Genomic DNA, 14353 nt, shown 5'->3' on the forward strand with positions numbered 1-14353 from the left:
CGATCCAGTACCACCAGTTCCAGCACCACGCACCAGGCCTTCAGTGTGCCTCGCCTGTTCAGCGCAGCCAGCGCTTTTCTCCTCTCCTGCGCTGCTGGAGTCTCCCGCCTGTTTAACGCAGCCAGAGCCTTCCTCCTCTACAGCGCTGCCGGAGCCTCCCGCCTGTTCAGCGCAGCCAGAGCCTTTCTCCTCTACAGCGCTGCCGGAGCCTCCCGCCTGTTCAGCGCAGCCAGAGCCTTCCTCCGACACAGCGCTGCAGGAGTCTCCCGCCTGTTCAGCGCAGCCAGAGCTGCCAGTCTGCATGAAGCAGCCAGAGCTGTCAGTCTGCATGGAGCAGTCAGAGCTGTCAGTCTGCATGGAGCAGTCAGAGCTGTCAGTCTGCATGGAGCAGTCAGAGCTGTCAGTCTGCATGGAGCAGTCAGAGCTGTCAGTCTGCATGGAGCAGCCAGAGCTGTCAGTCTACATGAAGCAGCCCGAGCTGCCAGTCTGCATGAAGCAGCCAGTCTACATGGAGCAGCCAGAGCTGTCAGTCTACATGAAGCAGCCCGAGCTGCCAGTCTGCATGAAGCAGCCAGTCTACATGGAGCAGCCAGAGCTGTCAGTCCGCATGGAGCAGCCAGAGCTGTCAGTCCGCATGGAGCAGCCAGAGCTGTCAGTCTGCATGGAGCAGCCAGAGCTGTCAGTCCGCATGGAGCAGCCAGAGCTGTCAGTCTACAGGAAGCAGCCCGAGCTGCCAGTCTGCATGAAGCAGCCAGTCTACATAGAGCAGCCAGAGCTGCCAGTCTGCATGAAGCAGCCAGAGCTGTCAGTCTGCATGGAGCAGTCAGAGCTGTCAGTCTGCATGGAGGAGCCAGAGCTGTCAGTCTACATGAAGCAGCCCGAGCTGCCAGTCTGCATGAAGCAGTCAGTCTACATGGAGCAGCCAGAGCTGTCAGTCCGCATGGAGCAGCCAGAGCTGTCAGTCTACATGAAGCAGCCCGAGCTGCCAGTCTGCATGAAGCAGCCAGTCTACATGGAGCAGCCAGAGCTGTCAGTCTGCATGAAGCAGCCAGAGCTGTCAGTCTGCATGGAGCAGCCAGTCTGCATGGAGCAGCCAGTCTGCACGGAGCTGTCAGTCTGCACGGAGCTGTCAGTCTGCACGGAGCTGTCAGTCTGTAAGGAGCTGCCAGTCTGCAAGGAGCTGCCAGTCTGCAAGGAGCTGCCAGTCAGCACGGAGCCGCCAGAGCGGTCAGTCTGTAAGAAGCCGCCAGAGCTGTCAGCCTATATGGAGCAGCTAGTGCCGCCAGTCTGCCCAGCGCCGCCAGTGCCCCCAGTCTGCCCAGCATCGCCAGTCTGCCCAGCGCCATCAGTCTGCCCAGCATCGCCAGTCTGCCCAGCATCGCCAGTCTGCCCAGCATCGCCAGTCTGCCCAGCATCGCCAGTCTGCCCAGCACCGCCAGTCTGCCCAGCGTCGTCAGTCTGCCCAGCGTCGTCAGTCTGCCCAGCACCGCCAGTCTGCCCAGCGTCGCCAGTCTGCCAGACTCTTCCAGATCTGCCAGTCAGCCAGACTCTTCCAGATCTGCCAGTCAACCAGACTCTTCCAGATCTGCCAGTCAACCAGACTCTTCCAGATCTGCCAGTCAACCAGACTCTTCCAGATCTGCCAGTCAACCAGACTCTTCCAGATCTGCCAGTCAACCAGACTCTTCCAGATCTGCCAGTCAACCAGACTCTTCCAGATCTGCCAGTCAGCCAGGATCTGCCAGTCAGCCAGGATCTGCTGAAACCACCAGCCAGCCAGGAGCTGGTAGATCTATCTACCTGCCTGAGCTTCCTCTCACTCCTGAGCTTCCTCTCACTCCTGAGCTTCCTCTCACTCCTGAGCTTCCTCTCACTCCTGAGCTTCCTCTCACTCCTGAGCTTCCTCTCACTCCTGAGCTTTCTCTCACTCCTGAGCTTTCTCTCACTCCTGAGCTTTCTCTCACTCCCGAGCTTCCCCTCAGTCCCGAGCTGCCTCGGTCCCGAGCTGTCCTTCAGTCCCGATCTGTTCCTCAGTCCAGTGGGGTTCTGGGTGAGGACTACTAGGCCATGGTCGGCGGCGAGGGTGGACTATCCAGGGACGAAGGGAGAGGGGACTAAGACATTAAAGGAGTGGGGTCCACGTCCCGCGCCGGAGCCGCCACCATGGACAGACGCCCACCCGGACCCTCCCTATTGTTTTGAGGTGCGTTCGGGAGTCCGCACCTTAGGGGGGTTCTGTCACGCCCTGGTCAAAGTATTTTGTGTTTATCTTTATGTATTTGGTCAGGCCAGGGTGTGGCATGGGGTTTTTGTAATTGTGGTGTGTTTGTCTTGGGGTTTTGGTGGTGGTATTGGGATTGTAGCTTAGTGGGTTGTCTAGCAAGGTCTATGGCTGTCTGGAGTGGTTCTCAATCAGAGGCAGGTGCTTATCGTTGTCTCTGATTGGGAACCATATTTAGGCAGCCATATTCTTTGAGTTTGTCGTGGGTGATTGTCCTTAGTGTCCTATGTGTACTCGTTGTTAGTTTGCACCAGATAGGCTGTTTCGGTTTCGTTTATTGTTTTTTGTAAGTTCGTGTTTTTTTTGTTATATTAAACATGGATCGCAATCGACACGCTGCAGTTTGGTCCGACTCTCTTTCATCACCACTAGAAAACCGTTACAGGTTTACAGTTTATTACCAGAGTAAAATGGACAGTGTTCACCAGCAAAGCACCCCCACACCATCACACTTCCTCCTCCATGCTTCAAGGTGGGAACCACACATGCAGAGATCATCTGTTCACCTACCCTGCGTCTCACAAAGACACGGTGGTTGTAACCAAAAATCTCCAATTTGGACTCATCAGACTAAATTACAGATTTCCACCAGTCTAATCTCTATTGCTCGTGTTTCTTGTCCCAAGCAAGTCTCTTCTTCTTATTGGTGTCCTTTAGTAGTAATTTCTTTGAAGCAATTTGACCATGAAGGCCTGATTCACGCGGTCTCCAACAACAGTTGATGCTGAGATGTGTCTGTTACTTGAATTCTGGGAATAATTTATTTGGGCTGCAATTTCTGAGGCTGGTATCTCTAATGAACTTATCCTCTGCAGCAGAGGTAAGTCTGGGTCTTCAAATCCTGAGGCGGTCCTCATGAGAGCCAGTTTCATCATAGCGCTTGATCATTTTTCGACTGCACTTGAAGAAACTTTCAAATGTCTTTAAATTTTCTGTATTGACTGACCTTCATGTCTTAAAGTAATGATGGATTGTCATTTCTCTTTGCTTATTTGAGATGTTCTTGCCATAATATGGACTTGTTCTTTTACCAAATAGGGCTACTACATTTTTGGTTACTACATGCTTCCTTGTGTTATTTCATAGTTTTGATGTCTTCACTATTATTCTACAATGTAGAAAATAGTAAAAATAAAGAAAAACCATGGAATGAGTAGGTGTGACCAAACTTTTGACTGGTCCTGTATATCTATAGATATATTAATGAATAGCTTACTAACATTCGTAAATATAAGATAAAATATTAATACATGTTTAAAATGCAATTGACAATATTTTATCAATTCTTTATGACCAGGGGTTATTATAAAATGTTACCGAATTTGTTTTGCAGAGTTTGTTCAGCCTTCCTAGATTGCAAGGCTATATTATCAGCTTTTTTCTGGTAGTTGCTTGGAAAACTGTACCTGCTGCAGTAAAACCATTGTTACTACAGTGCTTTCAGAAAGTATTACAAAGTGGGATTAAAATTTATATAACTTACTTTTTTTGCACACAAAATAATATGTAATGACATAGTGGACATTTATGAAAAATAAAACAATACATGTTAGTCAATACATGTTAGAATCACCTTTGGCAACAATTACAGCTGTGAGTCGTTCTGGGTAAGTCTCTAGGAGCTTTGCATACCTGGATTGTACAATATTTGCACATGATTCTTTTTTAAATGATTCTAGCTCTGTCAAGTTGGTTGTTGATCATTGCTAGACAGCCATTTCCAGGTCTTGTAATAGGTTTTCAAGTCGATTTAAGTCAAAACTGTAACTAGGCCACTCAGAAACATTCAATGTCATCTTGGTAAGCAACTCCAGTGTAAATTTGTTCCTGTGTTTTAGGTTATTGTTCATGCTGAAAGGTGCATTTGTCTCATAATGTCTGTTGGAAAGCAGACTGAACCATGTTTTCCTCAGGAAATGTTTCTGTGCTTAGCTCTATTCCGTTTCTTTTTATTAACGAAATTCCCTGGTCCATGCTGATGACAAGCATGCCCATAACATGATCCAGCCACCACCATTATTTAAAACATGAAGAGTGTTAATCAGTAATGTGTTGTGTTGGATTTGCCACAAACATAAAGCTTTGTATTCAGGAATTAATGCTAATTTCTTTGCCACGTTGTTTGCTGTTTTACTTTAGTGCCTTAATGCAAACAGGATGCATGTTTTGAAATATGTTTATCCTGTACAGGCTTCCTTCATTACACTCTATCATGTAGGTTAGTGTTGTGGAATAACGACAATGTTGTTGATCCATCCTCAGTTTTCTCCTATCACTGCTATTAAGCTCTTTAATAGTTTTAAAGTCACCATTGGCATCATGGTGAAATCCTTGAGCGGTTTCCTTCCTCTCTGGCAACTGATTTAGGAAGGACACCTGTATCTTTGTAGTGACTGGGTGTATTGATACATCATCCAAAGTGTAATTAACAACTTCACCATGCTTAAAGGGATATTTCATTTTTTTTTTTTTTTTTTTTACCCATCTACCAATAGGTGCCCTTCATTTGTGAGGCATTGCTCTACTAAGGGACCTTTACAGATAATTGTGTGTGGTGTACAGAGATGAGGTAGTCATTCGAAACTCATGTTAAACACTATTATTGCACACACAGATAATAATGCAATTATAATCTGAGTTTAATCACATTATTATTCCTGAACTTATTTAGGCTTGCCATAACAACGGGGTTGAATACTTATTGACATTTCAGCTTTTCATTTTTTATTCATTTGTAAACATTTCTAAAAATATAATTCTACTTTGACATTATGTGGTATTGTGTGTAGGCCAGTGACACAAAATTCTCAATTGAATCCATTTTGAATTCAGGCTGTAACACAACAAAATGTGGAAAAGGGTGTGAATACTTTCTAAAGGCACTGCAAATTCATATGCTGTATGGTGAGGCTTTTCTCTGAATGAATAATTGATGAGTGTATTGTATGTAATTATAGAGGCTAGACACACCTTATTGAGTTGATATGTATTTATTTGCTCCCTTAGGGGTATTAGCTATCTGCTCTGGAGTCCTCACGAGAATGGCTGCTGGAGGAGTATTATAGCTAATCATCATTGTGCAGAGCTAGAGGGATTTGATTTAGCGCACCTCCATACATTGTAAAAGTGGTGGAGTGTGTGTGTGTGTGTGTGTGTGTGTGTGTGTGTGTGCGTGTGTGCGTGCGTGCGTGCGTGCGTGCGTGCGTGCGTGCGTGCGTGCGTGCGTGCGTGCGTGCGTGCGTGCGTGCGTGCGGGGGAATAAGGATTACAGTGGACCCTGGGATATAAATACTTTCCCCAAGGGAGGGATTCTGCCAGAGCTGTTGGTTAGCCATGTGCCTTCCTGTGCTTGGGAAGTACAACGCAAACCGCTAAGCACACATCCACTTACTGTATTAGCCATATGTGGGTACACTAGGGAAATGCAGAGCAAGCTAATTAGTGCTAAGGGTGTCTATTAGCAATGAGTGTGCGTGAATAAGAGAAGTAGCCTAGCCTACAGCACAACAAACAGATTAGCTGTGATGTATGGTACTATTATGCATGTTGGTGAGAATTCTGAGGAAGAAGAAACCAAAAGCTGTTTAATTAGATTGTTAGCCTATTGTGTTAACAGTAGTGTACTGTGTGAATGGGGACTGAATCTAACAAAGCCATAATACTGATATATTGTTTATGATATTTAATATTGAACATTTATTTGCATTTTGTCACGTTTCCCTTGTTCGCAAAAGGCTTAACAGTGTAATGGGGATACAAACTACTAACACAGTTAATTGGTTACTGACTCCCCCCTCTTCCTTCCTCCCTCCTTTTCAGAGTGAACTGAACCCGCTGGGGGTGACCCCACCTATTCAAGCTGTGGACATGGACAGGAACATTCAGCCCCCATCTAAAAGGCCAGGGATCCATTACTACATACTGGTTGGTAGGTTCCTCACAGAGCTACCAGTCACACACATGCATGTTTGCATGATCAGTTCCACTATTCCACTTTGATCCTTTAATTGCTAATGTCTTATCAATGGTCACCATTCATGCCCAAAAGCACAAAAACAGATTATTTGTGCGTGTTGTTTTACTTCAGGCCAGCCCTCAAAGTACCCAGACTACTTCTCCCTGAACAAGACGACCGCAGAGCTCCTCCTCTTGAAACCAGTCAGCAGAGACCTGTACACCAAATTTACCCTCATCATCAAAGTAAGCAAACCCACCTTTAACCTGAAATCAAGGTGCAACATGTATCACACTATCAACCAGAGAATTTGGGTAAGGTTAGTCAGCCTTTAAGCCTGACAAAAGGCAACAAAACCAATACTTACAGAAGTGTCAGTAATTTAGGAACATGTGATAGGAATTGTTGCTGTAGCCTTCTTATGAATCCTGATCAGAACTAGGGATTACCTGTGGTGATGAACAGAGCAGTCTATCATCCACCCACCAGAACCTCTCTCCATTTAAAACGGTAGCCCCTGAGCACTGATCAGGTTGCCATGCACAAAGAGAGGAGAGCAGAGGAGAGAGTGATCTCCACACAGAGGAGAGGAGAGAGTGATGATGTGTGAAGAGCATGTTTTGTGTCGCCAGGAGAGTTGTCTATGGTGCGATGTCAGGCTTATCTAGCTGAGTCACATAGAGATGGAACTGGTGCTGGGGGTATCAGCAGTATCTTGTCTTTGGCTATGCTGGATTAAGTGATATGACATTCTATTCTATAAAATAATTTCTCCGTAATTAATATCACCTGATTGAGCTAATCATGTAAATGTAATTAACTAGAGAGTCGGGCACCACAAAATAATATTTATAGAGCTGTCCGGATAAACTCTTAAAGACCTAGTAATATTTTACATCAATAGCAGTCAATATCAATCGTCGTCTTAATTCAGTCTCATCTGAAAGTTGTAAATTATTTTATCTGCACAAACCCTGGCTAACAAGTTGAATCAGCAATACAAAATTGGGTTTAAATATTTATTTACTAAATACCTAACTAATCACACAGAATTACACATACACACAATTAATCATAACTTGATTACAAATTACGTCATAAAGGAAAATGTCCCTAGCGGGCGGAACAGATATGACAGCTTGTTACACAAAAGAAAAGGGGCTGGGATTAGTGAAGGAGCGGGAAGACTGAGGAACAAAGGGAAGAAGCTGGGCTATCGTAAATACAGTATCGTATGCATTCTAAATTACCGCCCATTTGGAAAAGGAAAATGCAATAAATATTTACTCTGAGCTGCGCTTCAGTAGGTTGGTGGTAGATGGAAGGCCGTGTTGCCAAACCGAGTCCTTTGTCCTTTGAAGAATGTCTCTGGTGGTCAATTGGAGACGTTGTAGTAACGTTGTTGTGTGGTAGACGGCATACTCTGTCTGTTCCTTCCTAACCTGCGTTTGCTGCGGTTGCTAACTCAACGGCTAGGAGGTAGCACTTCTGTAGTGAATAAGAGTTCAACGTTCATACCATTCGCAAACCAAAGCTCACGCTGATGTTGGCTTCATTCTGTAGTTATTATCTGAACCATTCTGAACCATTCTGACATAGGACCGTCGTCCTACATCCCCGGAACAGGAAGTTATGTTGTCGTCAAGGGCTTATATAGGAAGGGAGAGGAGGGCGTGTTTGAAAAGTTGTATAGCCCATGTCCCTTCACAGGGCGGGCCCCTGACTGAGCAGCCTTATCTTATGAAAACCCAAATCTCACATTTTAGAAGCTAAAATCACATTTCATCCCATCACAAATAATTTCAAATATTCAAATATTTAAATTGAACAATAATTCCATGTGAATCCGATAACTCTGATGTGTTGAGTTTATGTCATCTTCTCATTGATGAGAATGTCTCAGATGACAACCGAACTGACATCATATTCATTAAGTACCACCGCATATGTTCAATTGGTCGCATTACCAGAATATAGTTCATTTCCCCCCACCTTCTGATGTTCCCCGAATCTCTGTTAACCAAGGGTTTTGGCAAATGTAACCTCAGTAGGGTAGAGAGGGGAAAAGGGGGGAAGAGGTATTTATGACTGTCATAAACCTACCCCCAGGCCAACGTCACGACAGCAGGGAAGAAGATAGAGAATTATAGGTTGGTATCTGGAGACTGCTCTTTAGGTTGGCTAGCAGATACTGCTTTACAAATATGCCTACTGCCATTGAAATACATTGAGATCTTATACATCGAGATACCTGGAGGAGAGAAAATAGTATAACATTGTTGTATTTTATTGTCACTTGTTGTAGAATGTTCAGCACCAAGGACATGTTGCACCAATGTTATCATTGATTCTGATGTCTCATTGGAAAAAGCCATTTTCTCTCAGAGGGTGGCTAGGACAAAAGTGAAAAATAAAGATGGGTGAGATGAATGGATGGGGAAAGAGGAGGAGACAATAATAGTCAGATCAATACAGAGGAAGGGGAAAGAAAAATAACAAGAGAAATAGAGAGAGGGGGGGGATTGAGGGGTGGGGGCAATGAAGATTGAGTGATAAACAGTGACTGTAGGTGGCAGAGAGTTTCCTGCAGCCTGGTGTGTTCTACCAACGGAACACAGGTAATTTACCACTGCCTCCCAGAAACAGGGACATTACTAAAGAGACAAACCACAAGGGAACATACTTCATCATCCTTTTCCCTCCAACCCTCTCTCTATCTGCCTAACGCTTTCACTCGCTGCCTCTCTCTCTCCCCATCTCCTCCTTCTAAAAGCATTTTCCCTCCGGTGTTCCTGAGAGTAGATTAGATCCTAGGGAGAAACCACAGGGTAGAAGTGGGTGGTGGGTCGATGGTTGTCCAATCTCATCAGTCTGAGATGGGCAGGAGGTGGGGGTGGTCACAGGAGATGGACACAGTGAAGATGTACAGATAAATTGGTGGTGGTAGACATGGAAGGAGTGCTCTTCAAGCTGGGCAGCAGGAGGATATGAGAAATATGGACAGATGAGGCAGCACACCAAAAGTGAAAGTTGAAAAGCAAGCAATGAGCAGGGGAATCTTTTATTTTATACTCCAATATACTTGCAATAGATTCTATTCAATTCTATAGATTCTATGCAATTCTATAGATTCTATGCACAGGTACTCCGACCTTAAAAAGAAAACAGAGAGAATGTCCTAAAGAATATATTTTCTTGTGAGTAGCTAGGTTTACATCTAATTGGCGACTTTTCATTCAAATATTTTAAAATCAGCATAAAGAAGATATGTGAATTTTTCCACCAGTGGTGTGTTTCCACTGAACGAACTTGTGAATAAAAATCAGTGTGTGATGACGTAGTACACACAAAATATACTTTTTCGCTTAAGATTTCATGTACGGAATAAAAATCTAAAGTTCAATGTGTTTCCATCACATTTTAAACCGATAGTTTTGTCACAAAAACTGTTGCGTTAATAAATAGCAAATGTGCCTCCTTTGGTCTTGGCGTGTACGCTCTAGCCAACAGCTCGGGTATATACTGTACAGTGCGGGTGGGCTAGTCTACATGATGAGATTATTACTGATAAGAGCAAGAATATTTTCAGTTGTCAAACACTCAAGCATCAAGTCATCAGAATTAGACCCTCAATATTTATTGGAAAGGAGCATCAAGAAAGAAGCACTTTCACCACCCAAAAAGATAACACCATGTCGAATGAACGAATGATGTCGGCATTTATAAAGTTATACTGAAACTTCCTGTTTCCATCACAGCAGTTGTGATTTTTTTATATGGTATGACTTTACTCGCACAAAAACTGTGGATGGAAACGTAGTTTCTGTGATCTCTTATTTGGATCTTCAGACTACAGAAAATCTACAGTACATACTAGCGTGGTGGGTCAGTAGGTTCCTTCTGCTAGCATGATGGCATCATAGTATTCAGGTCACCTCTCTGCCTTCCCTCCTCCCTTCCTCTACGCCTTCCCTCCTCCCTTCCTCTACGCCTCTCATCCTCTCCTTGCCAGGTTCACTTGCAATGAAACAACATTTGTGTAGGAACTGCCTTAGATCAAGTAATTGTGTAATATATTTTTGAGGAATTATGGTGGTCTGACTGTATGACTGCACACAATCGGTGGCTCATCATCCATGCTAGGATATAGTTTCACACGCGTGTTAGGTTACAGTGTAACTATCACTAAAAGCTCATGTGATACTTGGCTGAAGCGACATGCAAATTGATGCGTGCTAATGTGGCATGTTACTGTAGTAATTTCCCCCACCAACTGTGCTGCAATAAATGCAAAAACAATGGAAGCAACACGCCCCTGTGTTTGTTTCACATAGATTGGTTACAGTATCGTATTATCCACTGTCCATTACACAAGACACCGACATGGTTTGTTGAGTACAAAAAAAAATGTTGAGTACAAATGTGTGTACACGGTACAATGATGATCTCTTAGCTGCTGGGTTAAATTAAGACGGTTATTTATGTCCCCCCAGAAAGACAATGTTTTGAACATGTCCTGGTCTTTGTCAGAACTTTCTAATCGGATGTTGAATGGTGCATTGAATGTGCACACAGTTTTATGATTGCCTCAAGCAAATACGAATGCTGACATTTAGATTACGTGTCTGATTGCTGTGAATGCTTGTCAATAGCTAGGTTTAACATCAAAGATCCACATTACAAAATTATATGATTTGGATGCACTTATCCATTGAACTGGTTTCCACAGTGAGCAGCATGAGAAGGCACATTTTTAAGAGAGCTACTAGGGGTGCAGGTCTTTGCTTCAGCCCAGCTCAAACACACTCAGTAGCGGTGCGTGGGTAAAATCACTGAGGAAGCCATATTACAACCTATGTCGTGCTATGTTTGCTCTATAACCCGTTTGTTCATAGGCCACCATGATATACAATAAGGCCGTGACAACAAAAAGATAAATCAGGCCTACCAACGTTGTGTCGTCGGAAAACTTAATGATGGTGTTGGAGTCGTGCTTGGACAGATTCAGAAAACGTTTAATGTCTTCAGTGGTGGAATAAATTTAACAACACATCACATAACCAGAGAGCCGCATCAGTCCGGTGAAGTCTGCACATATTGCACGTAACAAACAGTTAATATTTCCAACGGTTTACTACACAGCTACTGATGTAGAAACACAGCGAGTTACCCCAAGTCAGCACAAAGAAAACAGGAACACTTTCTCAGCTATTCCAGCAGCATTTCAACTTAAACAATTCAACATCATCAAATCAAGATACCACAAACAATTTAGTCCAATCAACGCTGCTAAATATCATGTGGCTGTCTATGGTGCTGATTATATTTCTGTGCGTGTGTGAGTCAAATCAAATCCAATTTTATTTGTCACATGCGCCAAATTCACTGCAGCCCCGTTGACTAGAATGGGGGCGTGCTCAGCCCTCCTTTTCCTGGAGACCACGATCATCTCCTTTGTCTTGATCACATTGAGGGAGAGGTTGTTGTCCTGGCACCACACTTCCAGGTCTCTGACCTCCTCTCTATAGGCTGTCTCATTTATCAGGCCTACCAACGTTATGTCGTTGGAAAACTTAATGATGGTGTTGGAGTCGTGCTTGGACAAATTCAGATTCAGAAAACGTTTAATGTCTTCAGAGAGGCAATTCATCTTGCAGCAGTCATAAAACATATCACATCTAAAAATGAAAAATAAATAGCATACTTTTACAAACAAATAGGGAGGGTAAGTGCAGTTTCATAGTGCAAGTGCTAAGTGCAATTAGTCCAACATTTTGTTAAGTTGCACAAACGCATTCGGAATAAAAGAGTACTTGGCCCTATTTTTTAACCTTAGGTAGTCTGTACCTGAGGCCAGAGGGAAGGAGCTGGAATTCAGAGTGGAGTGGATGGGAAGAGTCAACCTCTATTTTATTCGCCTTATGAAGGGCTCTGGGTGAACAGGGAGAACAGGAGGGGACGAAGCACGTACCCCTGGGGGTCCCTGTGTTGAGGATCAGCGTGGCAGATGTGTTGTTGCCTACCCTTATCACCTGGAGGCGGCCCGTCAGGAAGTCCAGGATCCAGTTGCAGAGGGAGGTGTTTAGTCCCAGGCTTTTTAGCTTAGTGATGAGCTTCGTGGGCACTATGGTGTTGAACGCTGAGCTGTAGTCAATGAACAGCATTCTCACGTAGGTGTTCCTCTTGTCCAGGTGGGAAATGGCAGTGTTGAGTGCAATAGTGTGTGTCATCTGTGGATCTGTTGGGGTGGTATGCAAGTTGGAGTGGGTCTAGGATTTCTGGGTTGATGTGAGCCCTGACCAGCCTTTCAAATCACTTCGTGGCTACAGACGTGAGTGTTACGGGTTGGTAGTCATTTTGGCAAGTTACCTTCAATGGCTTCTGGTTGGGGTATGGCTTCTGGTTGGGGTCACTGTGAGGACCACGTCATCGATGCACTTATTGACGAAGCCGTTGACTGATGTGTTATACTCCTCAATGCCATCGGATGAGTCCCGGAACATATTCCAGTCTGTGCTAGCAAAACAATCCTGTAGCTTAGCGTCTGCATCATCTAACCACTTACGTATTAAGCGAGTCACTGGTACTTCCTGCGTTATTTTTTGCTTATAAGTAGGAATCGGAAGATGGAATTATGGTCAGATTTGCTAAATAGAGATTGAGGGAGAACTTTGTACGTGTCTCTGTGTGTGGAGTAAATGTGGTCTAGTGATTTTTTTCCTCTTATTGCACATGTGACATGCTGGTAGAAATTTGGTAAAACGGATTTAAGTTCCCCTGCATTAAAGTCCCCAGCCACTTGGAGAGCCGCCTCTGGATGAGTATTTTCTTGTTTGCTTATTGGTTTGTGGTGGTAAATAGACAGCTACAAAAAATGTAGATGAAAACTCTCTAGGTAAATAGTATGGTTTACAGCTTATCATGAGATACTCTACCTCAGGCAAGCAAAACCTTGAGACTTCCTTAATATTTGATTTTGAGCACCAGCTGCTATTGACCCCTTTTCTTACCGGAGGCAGCTGTTCTGTCTTGCTGATGCACGGAAAAACCAGCCAACTGTATATTATCCATGTCCTATTTCAGCCACGACTCTGTGAAACATGTTACAGTTCTTAATGTCCCGTTGGTAGGATAGTTTTGAATGGAGCTCATCCAGTTTATTCTCCAATGATTGCACGTGTCCAATAGGACGGATGGTAGAGACTGGTTACCCACTCCCCGACAAATTCACAAGACATTCCGACCTGCGTCCCCTGTACTGGTGTCTTGATGTGAATGACGGGGATTTGGACCTGGTCAGGTAAATCCTTTGCGTCCTACTCATTAAATAAAACATCTGTCTTTAGTTTGAGGTGAGTAATTACTGTTCCGATATCCAGAAGCTCTTTCCGGTTATAAGAGTCTGTGGCAGAAACGTGATGTACAAAATAAGTTACAAAGAACGTGAAAAAACACACAAAATAGCACAATTGGTTAGGATCCCGTAAAACGGCAGCCATCTTCTCTCGCGCCATTCTTGTGAGCCTACTCCATGTGTGCAAGTAGAAAAAACATGTTAACTCACCCAGACTAGATGAACATAAATGTCATCCTCCTATAGTACACATTTTTTGTTTTTATTGTCCTAGACTGTAGGCTACCAGGATAAAATGCTTGCTAGCCTTACTATCTCACATGGGCAACAAGGAACCAGTGAAATTGGCTAGCTAGTTAACTTGAGCATACTACATCTAGACTTCAATCGTCTCAGGCCAGTGGCACAATGTATGAATTTATGGTCAGATTAGAAACTCAGTAATAATCATTGTCCTGTACGGAACCTCAAATTCAAATCCATATCTCCATCCATGAGTTAAGAAAGGGTTGATTTTAGCTAGCCAGCTACTGCAGGACAATAACAGAAGTGGACCAGAAATATATATACAAATTCAGACAAATACATTTTACTTTTGATGTGATTTGATTGGTGTGAAGCCAAATCCATACTGGCCTCCCTTGAGGGGTGGTTTTGCTACGCCAGTATCATCTGGAGTTGAGCTCAACTAAAAATGTTCATCATGGGAGGCAAAATGCTCGCTGGCATCAATCAATCAAATGCTACATGTGGCAACATGTCA

At 44.0% G+C, this 14353-nt stretch overlaps 1 protein-coding gene across 5 annotated transcripts in view; it reads left to right on the forward strand.

Annotated features, from left to right (window-relative positions):
• The window catches only part of LOC112253027 (protocadherin-15), a 285586-nt gene that overhangs the window by 111339 nt on the left and 159894 nt on the right, over positions 1–14353 (forward strand). For all 5 annotated transcript variants that reach the window (XM_042323590.1, XM_042323591.1, XM_024424885.2 and 2 more), the window contains 2 exons: positions 6101–6209; positions 6369–6481. In XM_042323590.1, the coding sequence (XP_042179524.1) occupies positions 6101–6209; positions 6369–6481 (222 nt within the window). The remainder of the gene's footprint in view (positions 1–6100; positions 6210–6368; positions 6482–14353) is intronic.

This window comes from Oncorhynchus tshawytscha, linkage group LG06 (genome assembly GCF_018296145.1).
Source record: "Oncorhynchus tshawytscha isolate Ot180627B linkage group LG06, Otsh_v2.0, whole genome shotgun sequence".
Lineage (NCBI taxonomy): Eukaryota > Metazoa > Chordata > Actinopteri > Salmoniformes > Salmonidae > Oncorhynchus > Oncorhynchus tshawytscha.